The sequence below is a fragment of the Cicer arietinum genome, chromosome 1, assembly GCF_000331145.2.
Source record: "Cicer arietinum cultivar CDC Frontier isolate Library 1 chromosome 1, Cicar.CDCFrontier_v2.0, whole genome shotgun sequence".
NCBI classification, from domain to species: domain Eukaryota; kingdom Viridiplantae; phylum Streptophyta; class Magnoliopsida; order Fabales; family Fabaceae; genus Cicer; species Cicer arietinum.
This window is the reverse complement of record NC_021160.2, coordinates 54,021,587-54,046,193: the sequence shown is the minus strand read 5'-3', so window position 1 is coordinate 54,046,193 and position 24,607 is coordinate 54,021,587. Positions and strand designations below refer to the sequence as shown.

The 24,607-nt window shown below is 30.3% G+C and overlaps 3 protein-coding genes and 1 non-coding gene across 7 annotated transcripts; 2 read left to right on the top strand and 2 right to left on the bottom strand.

Moving 5' to 3' along the window:
• Positions 1–3,555: 3,555 nt before the first annotated feature.
• On the top strand, positions 3,556–8,875 carry LOC101498100 (metal transporter Nramp1). Of its 4 annotated transcripts, XM_004486559.4 has the most exons (14): positions 3,569–3,780; positions 4,025–4,171; positions 4,956–5,034; positions 5,119–5,159; positions 5,261–5,339; positions 5,456–5,560; positions 5,996–6,105; positions 6,204–6,385; positions 6,478–6,547; positions 6,699–6,872; positions 7,027–7,131; positions 7,553–7,684; positions 7,999–8,094; positions 8,229–8,875. In XM_004486559.4, the coding sequence occupies exons 2-14, from the start codon at positions 4,028–4,030 to the stop codon at positions 8,568–8,570; spliced, it is 1,659 nt and encodes a 552-aa protein (XP_004486616.1). In that variant the 5' UTR covers positions 3,569–3,780; positions 4,025–4,027; the 3' UTR covers positions 8,571–8,875. The 4 variants fall into 4 exon arrangements, with proteins under 4 accessions (XP_004486618.1, XP_027187310.1, XP_004486616.1 ...); XM_004486561.4 differs by lacking the exon at positions 7,553–7,684 and having other exon boundaries at positions 3,556–3,780; XM_027331509.2 differs by lacking the exon at positions 8,229–8,875 and having other exon boundaries at positions 3,557–3,780; positions 7,959–8,094.
• A 2,959-nt stretch (positions 8,876–11,834) lies between these two features.
• LOC101497779 (cinnamoyl-CoA reductase 1) lies at positions 11,835–15,586 on the bottom strand. Its single transcript, XM_004486558.4, has 5 exons — positions 15,217–15,586; positions 14,951–15,105; positions 14,223–14,408; positions 13,729–14,081; positions 11,835–12,204 (listed from the first exon to the last, which is right to left on the bottom strand). Exons 1-5 carry the CDS (start codon positions 15,368–15,370, stop codon positions 12,024–12,026), a joined length of 1,029 nt encoding a protein of 342 aa, XP_004486615.1. The 5' UTR covers positions 15,371–15,586; the 3' UTR covers positions 11,835–12,023.
• Positions 15,587–21,023: 5,437 nt separating this feature from the next.
• On the top strand, positions 21,024–23,999 carry LOC101497446 (aquaporin NIP6-1-like). Its single transcript, XM_004486557.4, has 5 exons — positions 21,024–21,784; positions 21,961–22,185; positions 22,344–22,538; positions 23,416–23,477; positions 23,553–23,999. The coding sequence occupies exons 1-5, from the start codon at positions 21,545–21,547 to the stop codon at positions 23,758–23,760; spliced, it is 930 nt and encodes a 309-aa protein (XP_004486614.1). The 5' UTR covers positions 21,024–21,544; the 3' UTR covers positions 23,761–23,999.
• Positions 21,880–23,557, bottom strand: LOC101490643 (uncharacterized). Its single transcript, XR_003471311.2, has 3 exons — positions 23,361–23,557; positions 22,912–23,165; positions 21,880–22,552 (listed from the first exon to the last, which is right to left on the bottom strand). It is a non-coding gene; the product is annotated as an uncharacterized protein (transcript).
• Positions 24,000–24,607: the final 608 nt, after the last annotated feature.

The following is a 24,607-nucleotide window of genomic DNA, read 5'->3' as shown; positions in this document are numbered from 1 at the left end:
ACCGTGATACATTTTCACACCGGTTTCACTTGTTTCTGTTCAGTTCACTACTGCCGTTGTCACCGCCACTGTTTCGATGACTTTTTCGACAAACGACCACTCCATCAGATTCGCCTCTTTCAGATCGGCCGACACCTCAAAGTGCACCGCTGAAAATCACTGCACGCGCCTTACTGTCCACTCGCACGTTAGACCCACGCGCCACCTCTCTTCACTGCGTGTGACGGCACGTCCGACAACTGTTTTAGACGCTGCCTTTTTTGTTGAACTCGCGTCGGTTTCACGGTTCCAAATCTGCCCCTACTTTCTAATTTTGATCAACGGAAATATGTGGTATTGTTCAAACAACTGTTATTTCTCCTATTTTAGAAGCATTTTCTCACTTCGTTGATCGATCATGGTTTCATTTCATTAGAGTTGCACTTTTTCTTCTAATACATTATAATACATTATAACAGTGGCTTCTATTTCCACCATCGATCATTCTGATGGTGTCTATATTTCCACAGATGAATCATATTAATGATTACTTCTTTTTCCATTGATGATCATTCTGACAGTGTTTTTTTTTTTTTTTCATGACTCGCATTTTAGCATGACAATTTATCCCAAATGCACTGCCCCATCTTTTTTCCAATATGTATGGACCTTGCATTTCTCTCCTTGAAGCACGCCTCTTCAATATTATTGATTTGAAGCTTCCAAATGCAGTTTTTAGAAGAACAAACATTGCTTTGTTCAATTGCTTGCCATGAATTTCTCTTAGGCTGGTGATCATTTCGGTTATCTTACTAAGTTGTATTTATAGCAATTCTCTTTGACTTCACCTACAATCCTAGGTTGTTTTCCATCTTTTTTTATTATTATTTTGTGGAGCAAAATATTGTTTTCTTGTAACAAGCTAAAACTTAGTAAGCTTTAGCTTGAAGGGGAGTGTTACAATATTAGAAAATATTTTATAATCAGAGATATATCTAAGAATATGTCTCATTATTATTATGACGTGTTTCTGATTTAGGATTAAATCTATGTTTATCTATAAATAGATATTAGTATTGAGTCTTTTGTAATCTAGTTAGCATAAAGCTATTATCAATAATATTCAAACGCTTATTATTTTCTCTAAAATCCCACAACTTCAATATATTTATTATATATTTTTTAAATACTAAAAATTATAATCTTCTCTCTATAAGAAATATGATTTTAATATTTTTTAATTTTATTATTATATAATAAAATTATTTTATTATATTAATTATAATTAATATGAATTTTTAATTTATTATTTTATATATATGAATAAGTGTAGATGCGGATATAGGTAAAAAAAATTGAGTCAAATTTCACTCATGATAAGAAACAGAGACATATATCAATTTTCTTGACTAGTCGAGTGCGGGAGTGAATGAAACAAAATCTGTCTCAACCTATCCCATTGTCATACCTAACTATATACAAGAGCGAACGTTTATTTTAATATATTTAAAAATATATATAAAACTTAATTTAGTCTTCAAACAAAATAAAAGTAAATTAAGACATAAAAAAATCGAAACAAATTATTTCTACTAGACATCATAAAAAAAATAATATATATATATATATATATATATATAATTTAATCTCTGACAATATTTAAAAAATAATAATTAAATGTTGAATAATATTCAAAATGGGATGATTCGGTCTTTAAAAAGGATTTAAAAAAAATATTATTTAACTAATTTTTATTCTTGGGCCAATGGTTCTTAACAAGTCTCACATCATTCACTTATATACTACATGATAATTTTAAGGGTTGTTTGCTTTGAAAAAATATTTCATATTTTTATTTATTAAAATGTGTCTTTATTTTATATTGATGAGAGATTTTTAAAATAAATTATTATTAGAAAATTTTAGATAAATTTTTAATTAAGAAAAATAATTGTTTTTATATTTTTTATTGTATTTAAAAAAATAGACATCTAATCACTTCAAAAATATTTTATCTTATTATTAACAAATAAAATAAACATAAATTTTAAAAAATAAAAATTAAAAATATTTTCACAGAATAAACCATCTCTTCTATAACCTTATTCACCCATAATATATGATCTCAACGTGCAAATACACGAACCTATATTTTATGCATGCAAGAGAATCAATTGAATAAAAAATAATAATGATAAAAGTAAGTCAATTGAAATAACTCTAAAAAATGATATGATTTTAATTATTGTTATTCATAACTTATTCCACAAACAAGTTAACAAATTTTGGTAATTTCATGGTAAAAACATGAAAAGTATGAAACTATATTTAAACAACAATTAGAAGCTAAACTAAAATAATGCATTAGTTGTCAGTATCACGTAAATTATTTAGAGATACTTTTTTATTTTGTAAGCAATTTCTTTTTTTAACTTATTATCAAAGACTTAACTATTTATTTTAAAAATGTTTTTCAAATAGTGATTTAGGTAGACTAAAATAAATAAATAACTTATTGATTATACTATATTCTATTTTTATGGTCATTGTTTATTGTGATCCAAATGTGATTGTACCGACATGTTTTATGTAATATCCTTTTCATATGTAAGTAAGGAATAAAGATAGGGATGAAAACATAACATACTACTACGAGCATGTGAGTTACTCTGTATTTTTTTTAATACGGTAAATATTAGTAGAAATTGATACATAAAACTACGAAATTTTAAATTTAAATATGAAATATAATATATAATATAATAATATCGACATTTGTTAGTTGAGTTACAATTTAATAAATATAAATTACTCCACTTTAAATCTAAATTAATATATTGACAAAAAGTAATTTAATTTGTAAAATTATTTCAACCAAACAAAATCAGATCCCAAATTTAAATTCGAGACAAGACGTCAAATTTAATAATATCGACACTTACCAATTAAATTTGAGTTTAGGGTCAAAATCAATTTTATTTTAATTTTGTAAAAGATCATTTAATAGTCATTTATGCAAATTTGTAATAGAAATTGATAAAATTATGAAATGATAAAATGGTATTACAAAAAAAAAATAATAATAATCATGACGCTATCGCTTAAGTAGTAAAATAAATTTGTAAAAAGGTAGTAACATTGTTTGTGAAATAACATCTTAAAATAGAATTTATTAATTTACACCAACTAAAAAATGAGTAAATATAAATTAGCAAAATTGTAAATTTATAATATTAATAATAAATTAAAAAATAATTGTTACAATTAGAATTTTAACTTGAGTTGTCCTTAACCATTCGTTTTAAATTAGTGTTGATTACCCACTTAGATATGATTCACTTAGCTGAAGTACAATCAATCATATAATAATAGAAGAGTATTTTTAATAGTCCAAGTCCACACGCGTGTGATATATCTAAATAACAATTATGAATTTGCTTATTTAATTACTCCTATATAATATAACCAAAGAAACCTGATCCAAAGATTTACATATGTGAAGTAGAAATGGAATAGTGGTGGATTGAACTCATAGGGCTTGTGGCCTCACGTGAGAGGTGGGACAGGAAGAAATCATAAATCATAATTCGCTATAAATAAATTAAAAAAGAAAAAGGGACGATATATATATAAAGTGAGAGCATACAACTTCACTACTTGAGTTCCATTCAATTCTCAATCCGAAACAAACAAAACTGATATAATTAGTGCCTTGCCTTCTATTCATTTTGTTGCCAAACGCTTTTTGTTTAATTAATTAATTAATTAATGTCCATTTTCTGACCCTACCCCGCTCTTTTGGTACGCAATCTTTCTTTTCATTTTCGAACTCATATTAGATTAATGTGATCCTCAACTCAAATCACTAATTTCAATTTACTAATTTTCTTCTTATTACTAATGCAGCTACTTAGTTTTTCTTATGTTGCAATTGGATTTTGTTCATTCATCTTAATCTTAGAAATAGTATTTTTTTTTTATACGAAATCTAGACCTATATTTCCATTCTCGCTTATTAAAGATTTGTTGTTCGTTTTTGCTGCAGAATATGGTTGCCCCAAGTTCAAGTTCAGGTTCAGGTTCAGGTTCAGGTTCAGGGCAGCCACAATTCATTTCAAGCACTGGAAACAGAAACCTTTCCAATGCGCCACTCATTGAGACCTCTAATACTGATCAAATTGTTGTGCCTGATGTGAGTCAGTTTCATTTTCTTCTCATTCAATCCCTCTACTTTTTTGTTTTTCAATAATACTTTATTTTAGTTTTTGGTTACTTCCGCTAAAAGTGTTGATAACTAGAACACTGAAAAACACAGCTTTAACTATTACTTTTGTTTAATATTAATTAAAGATTTTAGTATGAGCTGTTCTGTGTTTATATGCTGTATCAATTCAAGATTCTATGCTATGCTTTGCAAATTAGGTGTTTGTAAAGTTGTTCATGGTGTTGTGTCATGAGGGGAGTCTCGAGGGTCATCACATTGGGATAGAACAATCACACAAGTGGCTTGGACACTACATCTTCCCCCAAAATTTTAAGGAATTGGGTTTATGGATCCTCCCACTTGTATAGTACTCAACGTCCACTTTTTCATCGAATGAGAGACTCTTACTATCACTTCTTACATCAAAACGCGATTACTACCCCATATTTGGTATAAGATTTGAAACACGTTCCCTCAAGTATTAAATGTTAACCATGTACGTTTTTCGATTTAGTTGGTGTAGTGTTCTTTGGAATATCATTTTTGGAAATGTAGTTATAAACCTCAAAAGTAATACCTCCAAAGGAATGTTCACAATTTTTTGTTGTATTCTCATGTCATGTATAGGAGCTGGGTGTAAACGAGTCGAGTTTTTGAAGTTTAGGCTGGACTTGTGAAAAATAGATTTCTCATGCTTTGCTCTTGTCAGAACATTTTATTTTTTATTTGGCATATTTCTAACATTTTGTTTTAAGTTTTTCTTATTTTGCAGAGGAGCAGCTGGAAAAATTTCTTTGCATACATGGGTCCGGGGTTTCTTGTTTCCATTGCATATATAGATCCAGGAAACTGTAAGATCACACTTTTCATGATTTTCTTTTGTAACTATGATAAAATGAAATAAATTGACATAATATTCTTATAATCACTTGCAGTTGAGACAGATCTACAGTCTGGGGCACAATATAAATATGAGGTGCTTTGATGTATTTTTATAGTACTTATATGGTCATGAGTTATGCCCTATGCTCAAGCCTTTATCTCTTTTTCATATTTTGTTTGTTTTGTTTTTTGCAGTTACTTTGGATCATATTGGTGGCATCATGTGCTGCTCTTGTGATTCAATCAATGGCAGCCAATCTTGGGGTGGTCACTGGTACTTTATTTTATAATCAGTTTTACTATTGCAGAAAAAAATTGATATGCATGTTGTGGGTGGTAAATTTTCCATGTTCTTTTCCTAATTTTTTCAGTTCAATATGCTTCTTGCAGGAAAGCACTTAGCAGAGCATTGTAGAGCTGAATACTCCCGGGTGTCCAACTTTATTCTTTGGATTATTGCTGAAATTGCCATTGTGGCCTGTGACATCCCAGAAGGTATTGAGATGAATATAAATTTTTCAGTTGTTTCAAATTATTTTATTTGCACACAGTTTTTTGGGGATTTATTTTCTGCTAAGGATTTTTATTAGAGTTGACTGAATTGAAACACATATATTAACTAAATAATAGATTCAATCAGTCAATACATTCATTGCTACCTAACTCGATCAAGATCCATTTGAAGTTCTATAGTTTAAGGAAGTGATGTTCTTTCACCTTCTATCATTTTTGTACACTTGTTTAAGCTAAATTTAGTGCTCTCAAAATGAATTTTTTATCGGGGTCATTAGAAATCCTACTGAAAGACAGTCTAAATCAGATGAGCAAATTATCGAGCTTTAAGAACACAACCATAGTTTTTCATTTTTCTTTCTGCTTCTCTTTCGCTTTTGTTTATCTTTATCTTGATTTTTTACTGTACATATGCAGTGATTGGGACAGCCTTTGCATTAAATATGCTATTCAACATACCTGTTTGGATTGGTGTGCTATTAACTGGACTCAGCACATTGATGCTCTTAGCATTACAACAATATGGGGTAGTTTACTGTATTACATTCTATGGTTTGATGTCATATAGAGAATCTTTGTGTCATGAAAAAAGCAATATGAGCCATTTTTGTATTGTTTTGATCAGGTTAGGAAACTTGAATTCTTGATTGCATTTCTTGTGTTTACAATTGCTGCGTGTTTTTGGGCTGAGCTTGGATATGCAAAGCCTGATGCTAAAGAAGTTGTAAAGGGTCTTTTTGTGCCACAACTAAAAGGGAGTGGTGCTACTGGTCTTGCAATTTCACTCCTTGGTGCTATGGTTATGCCGTTAGTTCTTTATGTCTTCTTTTTCCATTTTTACTTTTCTTTGCTCTTAAAATGTATTGTCATGCTGTGATCCTATATGTATTTTTCGTCAGGCACAATCTCTTCCTGCACTCGGCACTGGTACTCTCTAGGAAAATACCACGATCAGTTCGTGGAATCAAAGTAATCATTTAAACTTTTGTATATACACTTATTTTTTTTTCTTTCAACATTTGTTTATTTCTTGGAAGGCCTTGTTGAGTTAACTCTGTGACCGTGAACATCAAGACAAAATGATCCAACTAATGTCTTATTTAACAATTTTCTTTGTTAGGAGGCTTGCAGATTTTACATGATAGAAAGTGCCTTTGCTCTAATGGTGGCTTTCCTCATAAATGTTTCTGTCATTTCTGTAAGTGGTGCCATTTGCAATTCTTCGAATTTGAATGAAGAAGATCAGATGAGCTGTCAGGATTTAGATCTCAACAAAGCTTCCTTCTTACTTAGAGTATGCGAAACCTGTTTCTTAACTTGTGTATATTGTAAAGTTTATTTAAATAGTCTAACACAATTTACCTAATCAGTAAACTTCATATACAATTGTTATTTGTAAGGTGGTTATAAAATTATAGATGATAATTTCTGACATGTGCCATACTCAGAATGTCTTGGGGAAATGGAGTTCAAAACTGTTTGGAGTTGCTTTGCTTGCATCAGGTCAAAGCTCTACAATAACAGGAACCTATGCAGGGCAGTATGTCATGCAGGTAGACCCTTTCATGATTTATTAGCCATTCATAATAGTTGTTCATATTCATATCCATTTATGATTTGTGCTTTCTATTTAAAAAAAGTATGGAGCCTCAATCATAATGCATTAATTCCTCAAATTAAATTCTGAATGCTCTCATGAACCACTGTGTTTGGTATTTTTATGTTCAACATACCTATCCTCAAATTAAATTATGAATGCTCTCATGAACCATTGTGTTTGGCATTAATTCCTCAAGTATAGGTACATACCTATTCCTCAAATTTAATAGTAGCAACATGTGTCCCTAATGAGCTTTGAGTTTAACAGTTTTTCTTAATTTTGCTAAGGTTCACTTCATTAGTGTCCACTTTGAAGCATCAGTTAGCTCATGATGTTTATAATTTTCCCCCCTATGAATTATTTCCTTCTTTTAGGGGTTTCTTGATTTACGACTGACACCATGGATTCGGAATATGTTAACTCGTTGCTTAGCCATAGTTCCTAGTTTGATTGTTGCGGTCATTGGTGGTTCTACCGGGGCTGGGAAGCTCATAATAATTGCATCTGTAAGATGTCCTTGCCATCAACTTTTCTCTAGTTATTTTGGTCCTAAAATATCTTCTAATGCTTTTCACTTGAGATTATATCAATAATTTAAACAATATGTTGTTTAAATTGTCATGTTATGATATCACACATGAAGTTTCTTATATATTTGTAATTTGTAACTCAACTGCATTGTGAAGCATAGATTTTTTCTTTTAACAAAAATATTTTCAACATGGCATCATTTTTGTAATTCCTGTTTTTTGTGTATGCATTCCTTTTTGTTTACAACAGAATTGCTTTCTGTTAAAGCCCTTGTTTGTCCGTTGATCAGATGATCTTATCGTTTGAGCTTCCCTTTGCTTTGGTTCCACTCCTCAAGTTCACTAATAGCAAAACCAAGATGGGAGCACATGTTAACTCTACCATGGTATATTTTCTTTGCTAACACAAATTTGTACTTCTACCTTGCAAGCAAATAGTAAATTGATTACAGACTTGACAAAGACTTATATTCTGTATATATGTTTTCTGACAGAATTTACTTGTCATTATTTTTTGCAGATTTCCACCGTTACTTGGATAGTCGGTTCCCTTATTATGGTGATTAATATATACTATTTAATGACTGGTTTCATTAAGCTGCTTCTTCATAGTGACATAGAAATGGTGGCCAAGGTGTTTCTTGGGATATTAGGATTTTCTGGTATGGCTTTATATTTGGCTGGTATAGGTTATCTTGTACTTCGCAAAAATAAAGAGGGTGCACACCTTTTGGCTCTAACAGCACCCGAAAGTCAGCAAATGGCAAATCAACAAGTAAATGGATCAATCTATAGTCTTCCAAGAGAAGACATAGTAAACATGCAGTTGCCTCAGAGAAGTAGTCCTGCAGATCTTGACTGACAAAAATACAATACTAGTATGTCAATAAGGTAGATTAGCAAGATAGATAAATAAATGTCATTTTGTTAATTTCTAGAGTTGAAAATAGATTAGTATGAAAATGTATTTGAACATCACTTGGCTGGAATTGCTAAGCTTTTGATTTTTCAGTGATGCTCATCTTAATGAACATATTGTAATTCTAGGAACATGTGTGGAAAGACCTTCTGTTTTTGTCCACATTGCTCTAACCGGCTCTTTAGAACATATGGATATGTTTTGATTGATGGAAGGAAATGAACATAATATAGCAAATTAAAATGGGATGCATCAGATGCAGTTAAATCTAGTCACACAACACTTTTTTGTTGTTGTTGTAACCCTCTACTTGTTTCATGAAAATCCTTTCTTCCAATGTACTAGTAAGAAAGCTATTTTTACATCCACTCGTTTACATCCATTCGTTTTAAAAGGATTTTTAAGACCAGTTCTATTTTGTTTTCTGTTTTGATATTTAGTTAGTTTGACTTAGTATATTTTGTTGAGTTAGTTAGTGTCGTTGAATTTCAGTTACAACTCATCCTATGTATATATACTTGCATCTCTTCGTTTTCCAAATAATAATGAAGTACTATTCATTCCATTCTATATTGTAATACAACTATTATCTATCACGCCTGCAAGATCATCCTTGTTAGTAGTCACCGATGGATGAGAGAAAACATAGTTTTTTTTATAATCTTCGAACCGTTATTTTAATCTAATGGTTGAAATTGATTGCAACATATTAAATGAGAGAAAGGATTGTGAGAGAGGATCAAGACCTATAGAAACACCAAATCTGACATGTGTGGTTAAGCTTATGAATAGAAATGTGTCAAGTATAATTTTAGATAATTGTGATCTTTTATTTGAAAATAATTAACGCATAACAAAAATTACCTTAATTGGATTTGGAATGTCTCGCAAGTTAACAATTTCAAGTCATAATAATATTATTGTAATAAGTGATAAATAATATGTTCATTTGTTATTTTACAATTATATATCAATCTTAAATATCTTATCTTGAATTCGTCTATCTATTATTTTTTAGATTATCATACTCTGTTGATTTATACAAAATTTAAATTTCTTGAATATTATTTACTCAACAATTCTATTTTAGGATAAAACTTGAAGTAGATAAAACATAAAATATTGAAAAAGAAACAGTTGGAGAGAGAATTCAAAGAAAGAGGGCTATACAAATAAAGTAACTTAATTTTAAATTTGATTATTGCTATTCAAAATTAACTTAACATATAAATGTACATTAGTTTTTCCTTTAATACAAAATGCCCATCAATTTAACATTTTTCTCATTGGTAACAACTCACACCATAATTTATATTATTTCACAGTAACGAGTAGTACATAGACGATTGTTAACTGAAATCAACATACTCATATGCTACTAATCATTAATAGCAGTAGCAATATGAGCACCATCAAGAAGAATATGAGCACCATCAATATTACAGACAAAATTTAAACACACAAACAAGTGATTAAATACACGTGTTAGAGTCACTCAATCAACCATACAACCATGGTATGTTAATCTAATTGTAGTTACTAAACCATTTAATAAATGCAATTTTCCTAACATATATTTTAAAAATCATCTCAGAGTATATAATCAGGCTGAACTAAAATGATCAACTATTGATCATTCAACACACGGAATTTGGATGCATATTTTAATTACAATCAATTTTCCTCATTTTGAATTTGGACCCATCAAATCAAATTTTGTACTTTGTGCATCTACACCATCACAATCCAATTCTTCACACCACCGAATAGTTCATGACTATGTTAACATTATGTTATAGCATAATTTAGTCACTACTATTAATGTTCTTTTTTAAAAAGCCAAAAGAATTATGAATGCAAACTATACTAATTAGTATAAGTATACTAAGAATAGCCCAAAGAAATCACTTCATCCATAATTTCATATACAAGAATAAATATGCTTAACAAAATGAAAGAAACACAAATATCCACAACCAAAAGAAAAATCACCTACTGCAATATTATTATTGTTATTTTTTTTTCAGTATTGTAATACAATAACGAAGTTAATCAATATTAGAATTGGAAATTGAGTAGTAGTCGAGGGCACCCAAGAATGACCCATTAAAGAAAGTCACAAAAGGTAAAAATAATGTACATGCATCTAATTTTGCTTACAAGAAGCAATCAACATTTTTAAATAATTTAACTCTTGTAAAGACTCTTGTATCTTATGTTGATAATACCAAATAATACCAAGACATCCATGACTCCGAAATCTTGCACGAATATCCGACTCAAAGATAATTGATTTTATTGCATCATCTTTTTCATCTGCCGTAACGTACCGTAAAATTTTCTTCAAGTAAGAAAGACGAAACAAACGATGAACATTGATAAACATTTGTTGTTTATCACTCGGAAAATAAGGAGCAAAAGGACAATCTTTTGAACATCTTCTTCTTTGATATCTGCAGGATGCACAAAGATTCTTGTTTTTTACTCCTTTGATATCATCCATTGGGACCAAGATATATGAGTTTAGAAGAAAACACAGGAAAAATAAATTCAGAGAATGATTTATTATTTGTTATTTCAATTTATAAAAATATGAAACATTTTATATAGTGAACATGACTAAACTAACAAATCTTAACACACTAATCAACTTGTAACTACTATAACAAACTCCAACTATATTTAACAATAGGATTCGTTAAATTAAAGCACGTTATTTTTTAATTTCTATATCTTTGTTTTGTCCACCAATTAGAGAAAGAGAGACAATAGTTAATATCATATACTCTGTTCTTAAAAAATCAAATCAATGTTGGGAGAAAAATTGCTAAGATGCCTGGAGTTTCCAAACCTGAATATTGAATCCATCCTTATTTAAAATCACTTGTTTGTTAATTGTTATTATTAAAAAAATCAACAACATAAAAAATATTTTTTTTAATAAAAAAGAAAGGAATTTCTTTAAAGCTTGTACTAGCATTTGACTTTATTTTATTGAACAACAAAAGTATATTATTGTAATAGTATAATCTAGCTAACCCACATTCAATAACTAATTCACCATACTAATTGATTGAATCATAAAACCTCTATACCAAACGCAATTCCCCCATTCTCTTGTTTTGACAAATGACAAGAGATATTAAATCTATTAATATTTGAAGAATATTCTTAAATGTAGATAGTCAAATATTATTTGTTAATAAGTATAACAATAATATATTAAGATTATTTTCAAATATAAAGACAAATTACAATTTGCACGATGTCTTTCTTACAATATCCAATTACGGTCTTATATAGTAGGATGCCCATAATGTAATATGGGCCTAGAGCCTAGTAGATTGCTACAAATTGAAATAAAGTTGATGACAAGTTGAATAGAGAGTGGCTGGTTTAGGATTTCAGTGCAAGAGATCCTTCTTTCTTTGGTATAGAAATGTGACCTTTCTCTTGGAGGCTATTAACCGTTTCATATAAACATTGACTCACTGGAGTGAATTCCAAACCCAAATCTTTCAGTTTTTTATTTGAGAAGATGTGTGGTTTCACTCTTGGATTCTTTTCATCTGAACACCTGCACGTGTAAAGCATGAACTTAAATTTGAGACTATCAAGATGAAAATATTGTCAATTTCAAAGCAAATTATTATTGAAGGCAACATTTCTCTCGTACAATTTCTGAAAGACAAATGGTAATGAGTGTCTCTAGTTAAAATATTGTTCAGTAAGTCATTATGAAAACATTTGTATTTTTTTTTTAATATATTGTGAAGATCCTTTCAACCAACGATTACTTTTGGAAACCTTAAACAATGCTGTAAGACATTCATTAGCAAAATCCTCTTTACAATTAAGCATGCATTGATTGTTTTCTATTGATACTCATAGTGCTTTTAAATTAATAATGTTTTGAACTCCTAAGGCATTAGTTTGTTTAATTTAGCTATAATCATATATGTTATTTTATTGATTAATAATTAGTATATATATATATAATTGGTTGAAAAAACTAACATGACAATTTAAGTTGTTCAATTTTTTATATAAATAAAAGTAGATAAGTTAAATTATCTGGACTTAGGATTTTGTGAGATATGAGTCAATTTCTTAAAAATTATATCAAACATTATTGGCACGTTGTCCAATATTTAATATAAGAATTACAAATATAATAATAATATTAATAATAATAATAATAATAATAATAATAATAATAATAATAATAATAATAATATAACATTGTATTATGCCCAAATTCGTTGAAAAGATAGGTAAGATATCAAAGGGTCATAGTGTGACAAGGACATTGGGGTTGGTAAGGACTCATATGCTCCACTTGTTTGTCCTTATAAGTTTTAATACAGAGAAGTTCAAAGGCCCTTATAAATTTCACTTTCGATCCTTTTAGGTGGAAATTGAATTTGGATCACAAAAACAAGTCAAAGTTGGTGTACCTACCTACTAAGCCACTTTTCAATTCGTCTCCAAAAAAAAAAATGTGTTTAACCAACCACCATCTTTCCTCGTAGTAACAACAACATATCATACATAGCCCAGTTGAGTCAGATTTTGCAATAGAAGCAAAAAGTCCCTCATATGGTTCTCTCATGTAATATTTGAGAGTCACCATTATGTATGTATTATTTTAAGCAATGAATTAGAGCAAATTTAAATATTATCAAAATCTATGACTCTTTACCTAATTGGTAACACAGGGAAACTTGATATAACACGGTCATAAAACCATAACAACCAAATAATCTAGTAAAATGTCATTTTCCCAGTAATCTTCTTGCGTGGGATACCAAAATTACGAAAGGCTAAAGTTGTACTTCACCAAAAATAAAATCAATAAGTTCAGTGTAATAGTTAAAAAATCATTGATATTTGCCACGAGCTATGTTTTGGGAGCATATTGTACTGATCTTAAATGTATGAACCACAAATATTGATTTTTTCATATATTTATGACTAAATAGAGTATCTTTAACAATAGCATGCTTCTTAGCTTAATAGTTAGTTAATAGTACTTGCTTCTTTGTTTAATGTTGATTCAAAAGGGAGTATTAATGATAGCAAGAATTTAAGATTGACTTACTTGGTAGGAATTGGGTAGTCTGGAAAATACTTGGCAAGAATTTGAACTAACTCCCCACGGTGCAAGGAACTTTCAGCACATAAGTATCGACCAGAAGCAGAAGGTTTCTCAAAAACAAGTATATGGGCTAATGCAACATCCCTAACATGCACATAAGCTTGTGTAGCATTTGCATAGGTCTTAGCAGAACCGGTTAGATACTTTAATATGTGAACTGTGCTAGCATTGATAGTGGGTTGTAACAACGGTCCAAGAACCAAAACTGGATTCACTACAACCAAATCTACCCCTTTCTCTTTTGCTATATCCCATGCTGCTTGTTCTGCCACAGCCTTCCCATAGCAATACCAATTCTACAATATTATTCAAATTTCAAATTATTGCTACTATTACAAATTAATTTCATTGTATACGAAATTGATTGGTCTATCGCTATGTTGAAAACAATAGTGCCCTATTGAGTAGCTAATTAAATAAATGAACGGAATATTGACCTTGGTGGTTTTGCAATACTCCAAATCACTCCAACAAGATTCATCAACCTCCACATCGACATTTCTATTGGGGTCCATATACACGGCTCCTATTGATGAGGTGAAAACCACGCGCCGCACTTTTGCTTCTGCAGCCGCTATTATCACATTCTTTGCTCCATTCACCGCAGGTTCCACCATTTCTTCCTGCATGCGTATTTACGCAATTTAATGTCAAATTTTGTGTATATAAATTAAATCATTTTAAAAATTAACTTAAAAATAATGTGATTTGATTATACATATATACACGTGTTAAAATGTTTTACACTTTTGCATAGAAAATAATATCTATTTTTATTAGTATTATATTTACTATTAATGCAATAAATGTAAAATATAAAATTTTAAATTAAACATAGTGTATGTAGTATTAATTAGAGACATAATTAAAAAAAAGTATAATCAAATTTAAAATTACAAGTGTTGATTATTTAAAATAATATTATATTTGTCTGTAAAATAATTTTATTTTAAAATAAACAAATAATTATGAATTAGATGAAAAAGTATATAAAAGAATAATTTTAGAAGGTTGGTCGAATGAAATTGATATGCCACGTGGTGTAGAGAGTCTCCGACACATTACTTTAAAAAAAAGAAAGGCAACAAAGAAAGGTGTTGGTGGTAGGAGTAGGACCCATCCCCACTAGCAAAATGTGAGAGAAATGAAATTAATTAAAACTGACGGGGTTATCGGTGACGGGAGAAGCAGTGTGGAAAACACCATGACAGCCGTTGACGGCTTGTTTAACGGAGTTAATGTCAAGTAGATCAACTTTGTGTAGAGTAAGCCTTTCCTTTGCTCCTTCGAACTCTTTCAAGTGCCCATTTTTAGGATCATCTGAAATTTATTAAAATCAAAATTCATTTCTATTGAACTAACGTTATAACATGAATTAAGCTAATTTAATTTTATAGATGAAAATGAAAGTAACTAGGAAGTAAGGCATGCCTGGGTTACGCAAGGTTCCTCTGACAGTGTAGCCTTTCTCCAAGAGGATCTTAACCATCCAAGAAGCGATGAAGCCGCCGGCGCCGGTGACACATATGGTTTGGCCGGAGACTGATGAAGATTCGGCGGAGGTAGCAGCAGCAGCAGGAGGCATCTTCCTTTACTTGTGTTATTGGAAAAGGAGAGAGAGAGAGAGAGAGAGAGAGAGAGAGTGGGATACAGCAGAAGGTGGTTATAAAGTTGTTGTGACGTGTACTTGTGCTTTGTGTAGTGCTATGCTATGCTATCAGTGGAAATAGAAATATGAAAAAGTAAATTCAGGGCTCACCCTCTTTATAACCAAAATGGATTCTCACCAAACCCAGCCACATTTTTTTATTGTCTAAAATTCATTTCCACCTCAACCAAAATTGCTACTATGGTTCAACCAGGAGTGTTTAAGTCTCATGTAAACTCATAGATTAATATACATTTTATCTAATAAAAAAGTAGCTCTTAAAATTAAATATTCTTAATATTATTCACGATTAAATTATGTCTTATACATCATATTCCACTTCTATCTTTTATGATATGTTATTCGGAGTGTGGGACCGATTCAATTATATTCATTTTCAATGGAGTCAAAAGTGTGTTCACTTGATAAGTATATTTTTTTTCTGTGAATTTAGTAAACTATTTTTTTTAAAATAGAGTTTAGTAAACTAGATAAAGTAGATATGATAACAAGGGAATTTGGATTTAATATAGAGGAAAATTAGGGGCTCAATAAATTGAAAATGTAATGTGAGCTTTTGAAGTTTTTTTTTTTAGTAAAAGAATTTTGAAGTTAATAATAATATTTTAATAAAATTATTTTATTTATATTTAATATTTTCCAATAGATAATAAATTATAAAGTCAATCATTTGAATATTATTAATCTAAAACAATAATTTGTGGCAATAGACGAATATATAAAAATAAAAGACTATTATAAATCACGACTAAACAAGAAAATGTTAGAACAATTAAACTTAATTGCTAATGGTTTTTATTTTATTTTTATCACAGTCACATAAATTCGCTTTTAGGAATTTCTATTTTCAACTAGCCGGCAACCTCCCTTCTTCCATTTGATCATCAGTTTTCCTTTCATCATTTAAAAGGGGAATTTAGGTTTTTTTGTTTTCTTTTCAAAAATCACTCATTTAAATTATTTTTTTATTTATTTTTAATTAAATCAATGATTTTTACGCACATTTAGTCTTTCTTTTATGATTTTATCGTTTTAATGTAACATTACGTTTGTTCATTGTTTTGGTGTGATATTTTATTTTTTTCGTTTTATTGCAATTTATTTGGTTCAGATTTAGAGATCGGCTTCACTCAAATGCAAATTTAATTAATGACTTTTTTGTCGTCAATGTTAAAATTTCAGAGGTACGAATAATCCAAATATTTCAATTATCTTATATTTGTAGTTTTGTCATATTTGTAGATATTTTTTTATTTTATACTATTAATTTGAGTGAAATGAATTTATTCGCACATTCAACCTTATTGAGTTTAGTAAATTTAAATAATAATATTTTTGATTGATGTAATTTTTATCAATTTGAGCGAATGAATATCTGTTTTAGTAAAAATAAAATTAAGTTGATAATTAGGGTTGATGATCTTTATTTTGTAATTTAATTTTTTTTTTAATATTTGATGAGGTGGATAAATATATAGAAGATGTGAATACGTTGAAAACAATTATTGCTTTGAGATGGTTGTTAGTGTTAATACTTTGAAAAGGAGGATACAAGTGTTCGTATATATGGTTGAAGAAATTGGTTTAAAAACTATTGTTGATAGAGATGTTGTTTACAAAAGGGGTTATTGAGAATGTTACACATATTATAGGATCACCTAATTGTGATGATGATGTAAATTGGAATTTGAGTTTAGTGAAGGAAAATGTTAGTTCTAATAATACTATTCACGATGTCTTTGATAATTTATTATCTAATTCAGTTAAGAATGTAAATGATATTGAGGAAATATAAGGGGAAGAATAATAAATAAATGAGCTTTTTAATATGTGTATTGTTAGTCTTTGAAGTGATACATTATTAGATGACAAAATTATTTATTTTTATTAGTCAAATCTTAAAGGAAAATACGGTGATTTGCTTATTTTAAATAAAATTTAGAATATTAGTTAAAATTTTACTAATGTTGTCATCAAATCTAAAAAAATAAAAATAAAAAAAGATCAAAACTTATGTTTACCTATATTATCCACTTTTGGGATGATCTGCATAACATTAACACCAAAATTAATATGATTTTCATTTTTCTTGATTAGATTTTTGTTCCTCTAATTTTTTTGTTTTGTTTTTCTTTTTTCTGCATCTTTTTTTAATAATGCAATTTTAATTTTTACCTTAAAAAAGTAGATAGATATAAATCTAAACCAACGAAAAATTCAAACAGATGTAATACTTTTGTAAAAAAAAAAATTAGAATTAAAAAAATAGTGACTAAATTTGTTTAGTGAATAAAAGTACAATTAAACCAAGAGTATTGTAAGCTATGTATACCTATGTGAGTTACGTGAAACTCATGTCCCTTAGCTTGAATTTATAAAAGTGCATTAAGGGCATTTATTAACATTTGTCTGGTTTATTTAATTTATAACGATAAAAATTGATTTAAAATTAATTGATTGCGTAAAATTAGTTTTATTAAAGGTGAGTTGAATGTAAATTTATATTTAAAATACATTGGCGTAAAAATGACCTTATACAAAAGTTTTCTGTAAAATTAGTTTTAGCAGTACTATTTTTCGTAACTTCCACGTTCAAAAAATCACTTTTGAAATTGACTCTCTAAGGCATCACTTTTATGCTTCAGAATTCGACGTGGTCTACATTTATTTATTTATTTATTTATTTATTTATTTTTCTTAAGGAAACAAATAAGTGTGCCCATGTACCAGCCCAATGTAATTTTTCTGCTCCTCACTTACAGTCCCTTTCGATGTAAGATGCTGGAGATTTTACCTTTATGCTGCTATTTAGTATTAAAAGACCTCTATTATAAATAAATAAAAAAGCGACTTAAACAATTCATTTAAGTGTAGAAAATCTTGTTTTTAGTTAAAAATTACAAATTATAAATAAATATAGATAATTCAATTCTAATCAATATCAATCAAACACCAAACACATTAAAATTAGTTTTTTATTTAATAAAAAAAATCAATTTATTCTGTATGGACTCAATTTTGGGTGGCTCTAACCAAACACACATTTGGTATTATTTCCACGAGGGGAATCATCATGGACTCTTTTGTTGGTGACATATTTTATATTTTGTTTTTACTAAATCCTTGGTTGGTGAGGAAAGTGCAATTTTCTTTGATTTTTCAGAACCAGAAAGGTTGGTGAGTAAGTAATTTCTAGACTTTCTAATTTTATACTCAATGTCGTGTTCTTTATAACTAACTACATTCCAATTTCCAAATGTCCCCTCTAGCGGCCATTTTCATTTTCTCTCTTTTTTTTTTTTAATTATCACGACAAATATTCACATTTAATATTTCAAACAATAAAATTATTCCAAATCTTTGAAGCATATAATCAACAACCTCTTAGTTAACTGAATCATATGCATTTTCAAAATCCATCTTATAAATTTAACAATCTTTGAAGCATATAAGTTCACCACCCCATTCATCACGAGAACCTCAATGAATCCATCACCTTTCTCAATCTAATGGACTAACACATTACACGATATATTAGAGTTCTATAATTTTACAAATAAAGAACATTCAGATTTTCATTGAACATGAGTTTGTGATTCCATTGAATATTTGAATATAACTGGATCATCTACGTTGTTACCATAAAGCAAACGGGAAAAGAATCTGATTCAAAAATACCACATTGTCTTTATTTAGATCAAAGTGCATTTTCTAGGTAGAATCTCTCTCTAAAATCGAAAATAGCAAGAGTAGCTTTATGTTCATACTTTTCTTTTTCGTGATTAGTGGGCAAACCCAACTTAGGTAAGGTTTCAGATTTGAATATACATACAACAACCCATTAGCTCTTATCTTTTGCCTTTTCTTTGTCTTTATTAGACAACAAAACCAATAAGAACCGCACTTAATCATTTGCTCTCCACGCTTCAAGTTCTTCACCAACATTATTTTGCTTATTCAGCTCTTTTCTTCTGCTTTCTCTCCTATATATAATTAATAATTAAGTGCTCCTCTCTAGAATCTTTCATTTTGAAAATAGAAGGAAACAAAGACAGAGGAAAAGCTTTACTCTCTCCAAACATTTATAACCAAAAACAGATTAAATAAATAGTTAATCACATTTAATTTAATTTATGCAATTGGAATATAAAAATAACTTTACTGTCTAAATTTCGCCATTTCTATATGCATTATACTACTTTTAATAAACTGAATAATTTATATTTTTCCTTGTCGACAGTACAAAACGTGGAGCAATCAGAACCAGTACTTTTTCCTCTCTTGTCCAAGTGAATAAAAAGAAGTCTTACACACATTCACACACTGTAAGAGTCATAATTAGTTGGGAGTGACATTGAGGTTTCCTTCAAGAGCAAAACAGGGATAATAAGTGCTATTTATGGGCCATTTTGATTGATATGATGAAATGTGAAGGGTTTTCTATCAGGGTTAACTTAAATGAAATCTCATTTCAAGTATTTTGTGGTTTATAATAATGAACATGTTACATCATCAAGCTCGTTTTTAATTACTCATATATTTCACCAGCGGTGGCTATCAATTTCTCTATAAGCAGTCTTCTTTGAACCAAATCTGCTTTTATTAGATCCGAAACATAATTAGCTAAAATTAAAGGGAGTATACATTATTGAAGCTATGATAGAAGAAAGAAAAGGAACGGTGCACATTATACAACCTAGTAGATAACTTGTGAAATAAGAATCTATATTTGAAGTTGACCGATTGATGCAGAGTGGCCTAAGTGGAGGACAAAATGATACAAAATGCCAACTCATTTGACCCTTAGTTTCATTATTTGTTGGAGTCCCACCTTTCTGCCTAATTCATGCATTCTCTTTGATGTTTGAAGTCCTCTTCATTTTTTTTGAGGATCTCTTCCATTCACCTATACTTTTAAAGCTAGCCTGTGGCTAAAATGTTTTCAACATTCTACTTTATGGAACAACAAAGTGTAGGATGGATACAATACTAATGTTTTACTGCTTATTCTTTTCTATTTTTTCTTGTATCCAATTTGAACTGTTGAAGAGTGACTGAACCATCAATTTGATAGTTAAATCCAAAATGACATGGAGAGTGCTAGCAACCCTCACTTTAATATTCATTATTGGATGAAATTCATGTGAGTCCCACAATTTTGGAAATATATCCCACATAAAGTAGTGAGACCACATAAATTCACTTAATAAAAAAGTGGGGGTCGAAAAGAGAGTTTTAGAATGAGTATGGCTAGCACTCCTCTAGATGATACATCATACAATACACTAATATTAGAGGCATATTCTGATAATAATTCAGTCTGAGAGTAAAAAAGCACGTGAAGGAGGAAGACAGCCACAAATGTTCAAATCGTCGAACAGAATTTGTGCCACCTATATTGGACGGCATACTTGGAGACACTTTTAGGGCCTTCTCCCCTACACCTATATGATTTAATGTTTCACTCAATAAAATAAAGTTCAGACTTCAAATATAAATCTCATTGTTCATTATCCTAATTCTTGAGCAGTGTCACAACACAGCATTTAATAAAAAGAACAATGTTATTAATTAATATACTATTTGATATTTTTGTTGTTCAATGCACTCTCATGATACTTGGAGGCAATTTTATAACCAAGATTGATTGCATATGCACTTCAATTGTGTGAAGGAATGAGCTGTTACAAAGTTACAGAAATGAAGGGCGGCAAAAAGGGAATAAGCAATCAGGAAATAGAAGATAGATGAATGAAAAAGCACATATAATTGATGCCTAGTGTAGTGTACTGTGAACCAAAAGCCTTTTCCTAAATTCCAGAGTCAAGTAAGAGTCCCCTCAGGACTGTCCCACCGTCCACTTCCACATGCTACTACCTTTTTCTTATATCTCAGTTTCAACCACTAATTTGCTTCCTTTCATTTCCACAAGGATGCTATCATGCTATAATAAGTCAACTCTACAACCTTGCTTGCTACTGCTATATATACCTCACATACAATAGCAACAACAATCTTGAGCTCCCCCTTCTATACTTTGATTTATGATCTTTTCTTGTCAAAATTAAATTTACTATTATTGATTGGAAAATGGAGCATAGTAATAATGAGGAAATTCCATCAACACCAGCAACACCAGGCACTCCTGGTGTACCTCTTTTTGGTGGGTTTAAGTCAGAGAGAAACGGGAATGGTAGTAATAAGAATAAGAAGTCTCTCCTTAAGAATTGTAAATGCTTCAGTGTCCAAGACTGGACCATAGAAGATGGCGCTCTTCCCACAGTCTCTTGCTCATTAATGCCTCCCCCTCCTGTCCCTCTCGCAAAAAAGGTATACATAATTGAACCGTGCAGATTTTTGGGATTAAAATAAATGCTTATAATATAGACTTGTGTAATTTCTATATGTGCATGTATAATCTAGTCTAATGTAAACCAATGCAGACCATATTTCATTGATGTGCTAAGTAGTAGTAATAGAGTAATACATAACGTGTTGTGTTGCAGATAGGAGCTGAGTTTATAGGGACATTCATTCTGATTTTTGCTGGGACAGCCACTGCTATTGTGAACCAAAAGACAAAAGGGTCGGAGACTCTGATTGGATGTGCTGCTTCTTCTGGTCTTGCCGTTATGATTGTCATCCTCTCCACCGGTCACATCTCTGGTGCTCATCTCAACCCCGCAGTCACCATTTCCTTTGCTGCATTGAAACACTTCCCATGGAAGCATGTAACTGATAAGCTTTTTCCTAATCCTTTAGCCTATTTTACTAATTACTGTGGTTGAAAGTAACATGAATTAATTAACTAGTTGGCAAGTCGTACTTAATTTGGACATTTAGTTACTATAAGCATCCATATGTATGTAAGGATAAGAAATAACTGCAGGTGCCTATGTATATTGGCGCACAAGTTTTAGCATCAATATGTGCTGCATTTGCACTCAAAGGGGTATTTCATCCTTTCATGAGTGGTGGAGTCACTGTTCCTTCTGGAGGATATGGCCAAGCTTTTGCTTTAGAGTTCATTATCAGCTTTAATCTCATGTTCGTTGTCACGGCGGTGGCCACCGACACAAGAGCTGTGAGTATTTGTTCCTATTAATTTTTAGCCAATAAACAAATCTATTTAATTCTGAAAAGAAAAAAAAAGAAAGGAGGAATATGTTTTTCATGATCCAAAAATGTCTAATTAATTACAAATTAACCGAGCAATGGGGAAAGTTAACTGTCTATTTTTTCTTAAATGCGTCGATGCATCATGGAAAGGAAGTATCCTTCGTGTAATGTGACGAGTTTTATAATTGTGTTAATTGTATGATCTATTTCTACAATAATAATTCTATTATTATATATTAACTATATCTTTTAGAGTGCATTAGTTTCTAAACACATTAGTTCTTTGGAATGCAAATTGATATATGAGGCTAAAGTACATGATATGTCTGAATTATTACCTCATATAGTTGACGTTTCTGATTCTTTAAATTTAAGGTGGTTGATTTTCCATTCTTAAACCAACACATTTTTGGTCAAATATTTCAAACACCAGTTTGGAGATTTACTCTTAACATAACAATACTCAACGGAATGCTCCCGATTTCCATCCATCAAATGATTGAACACGATCCTCTGCAGCAGTCCAATTGGTGTAATGAAATCTCAGCCGCTAGATTCGGATTGCAGCTGGATCATATGCACAACTAGGCTTCTGTAGAGAGAACATGACAACTTTTCAACTTACATTTAAGGAGATGCAAAGTGTTTGAACTGGCTAAACAAAAACAGAAAACAACACAAACACTGAATTTAATTTATAGCAGTTTCCTAAAACAAAACAAAGCTAATGGAAGTTATGACTAATGCCAAATATAAAAAAGATATGAAGGTTATTGTGAATACATACTTGGATGATGAATCCCCTATAACAGAGTCCCTGATTGATGATTATGGTTATGCAGGTAGGAGAACTGGCAGGAATTGCAGTAGGAGCAACTGTGATGCTTAATATACTCATAGCAGGGTATGTACATGTCCCAACTCTCACTTTTCACTTCTCATGAACATATATATGATGGTGCACTTCACTGCATTACAGGCCAATAACAGGAGGATCAATGAACCCAGTAAGAAGTCTTGGTCCAGCTATTGCTGCAAACAACTACAAAGCCATATGGGTCTATCTATTAGCTCCCATAATTGGCGCTCTAGGTGGTGCAGGTACTTATACCGCAGTCAAGCTTCCCCAAGAAGACGATAATGCAAAGGCTAATGCTCCTTCAAACCCCGCCAGCTTCAGAAGATGATCAACTTCTCTTGTTCCTATGCTCATCAATCATCATACAACAACTTAAGAAAGACACTCTGGGATGATTATGTTTTTATATATGATATAGATTTTGCGGAAAGCAAACAAGCAAAAAACGAGAACCATTTGGCATGTGCACAAATTAGATGTAAAACATAAATGTGTTGATGTGTATGGTGTATCTATCTATTAAATTAAATCCAAGCATGTGAAAATGAGTGCCGTCTCTATTTAGTATATGCAAATACAAAGTTACTACAATATATTATTGTATCTTCCTTCCCCTTCCGATGGTTAAAGTAAAAGAAGGAACAGATAAGCATTTACTCTCTAATTACATATGGAATAACACAAAACAGAAAATAAGACAAGAATTTACCGAAAGAGTTGTGTTTTTATCTGGCAGTAATAATCAATGTCAAACATAGCAAAACTGCATTATTTTTTCTTTGGTTTTTTTCATAATACCAAAGCAAGAGGAAGTCTTACATAGGCACAATCACAAATGAAATTGTTTGGACGCTCACACACATAAATGATAAAAATTAAAAGAGAAACAATTTAGTCATATCACATAATTCTTTTTCTTTTAATTTATTTTATTTATATGTGTGCTATAAAATATATATAATTAAAATGTGAATGCAGGGTCATAAATCTCTTGCAAATATCTAATACAGAAAAGTAAAAAAAAGAAAGAAGAAAAAAACAAAAACAAAAACTATAGAGTAGAGACATATATTAATTTACCTAAATAAAATTGAGAAATTGGAAGAGGGGAATGGTAGTGAAATCAAACAAGGGAAATGTCTTGGGGATGAGAGCGATGTCGAGAGGATTTGGAT

What these genes read in the sequence shown, in the direction of transcription:
- LOC101498100 (XM_004486559.4), top strand. Translation starts at nt 4,028, where the DNA reads ATGGTTGCCCCAAGTTCAAGTTCAGGTTCAGGTTCAGGTTCAGGTTCA. An exon ending in CAATCTTGGGGTGGTCACTG is followed by an intron (nt 5,340 to 5,455) that starts GTACTTTATTTT and finishes TGCTTCTTGCAG; the next exon opens with GAAAGCACTTAGCAGAGCAT. An exon ending in GGCCTGTGACATCCCAGAAG is followed by an intron (nt 5,561 to 5,995) that starts GTATTGAGATGA and finishes GTACATATGCAG; the next exon opens with TGATTGGGACAGCCTTTGCA.
- LOC101497779 (XM_004486558.4), bottom strand. Translation starts at nt 15,370, where the DNA reads ATGCCTCCTGCTGCTGCTGCTACCTCCGCCGAATCTTCATCAGTCTCC. An exon ending in CTCCCGTCACCGATAACCCC is followed by an intron (nt 14,409 to 14,950) that starts GTCAGTTTTAAT and finishes ATACGCATGCAG; the next exon opens with GAAGAAATGGTGGAACCTGC. An exon ending in AGTATTGCAAAACCACCAAG is followed by an intron (nt 14,082 to 14,222) that starts GTCAATATTCCG and finishes ATAATATTGTAG; the next exon opens with AATTGGTATTGCTATGGGAA.
- LOC101497446 (XM_004486557.4), top strand. Translation starts at nt 21,545, where the DNA reads ATGGAGCATAGTAATAATGAGGAAATTCCATCAACACCAGCAACACCA. An exon ending in CTGTCCCTCTCGCAAAAAAG is followed by an intron (nt 21,785 to 21,960) that starts GTATACATAATT and finishes GTTGTGTTGCAG; the next exon opens with ATAGGAGCTGAGTTTATAGG. An exon ending in CTTAATATACTCATAGCAGG is followed by an intron (nt 23,478 to 23,552) that starts GTATGTACATGT and finishes ACTGCATTACAG; the next exon opens with GCCAATAACAGGAGGATCAA.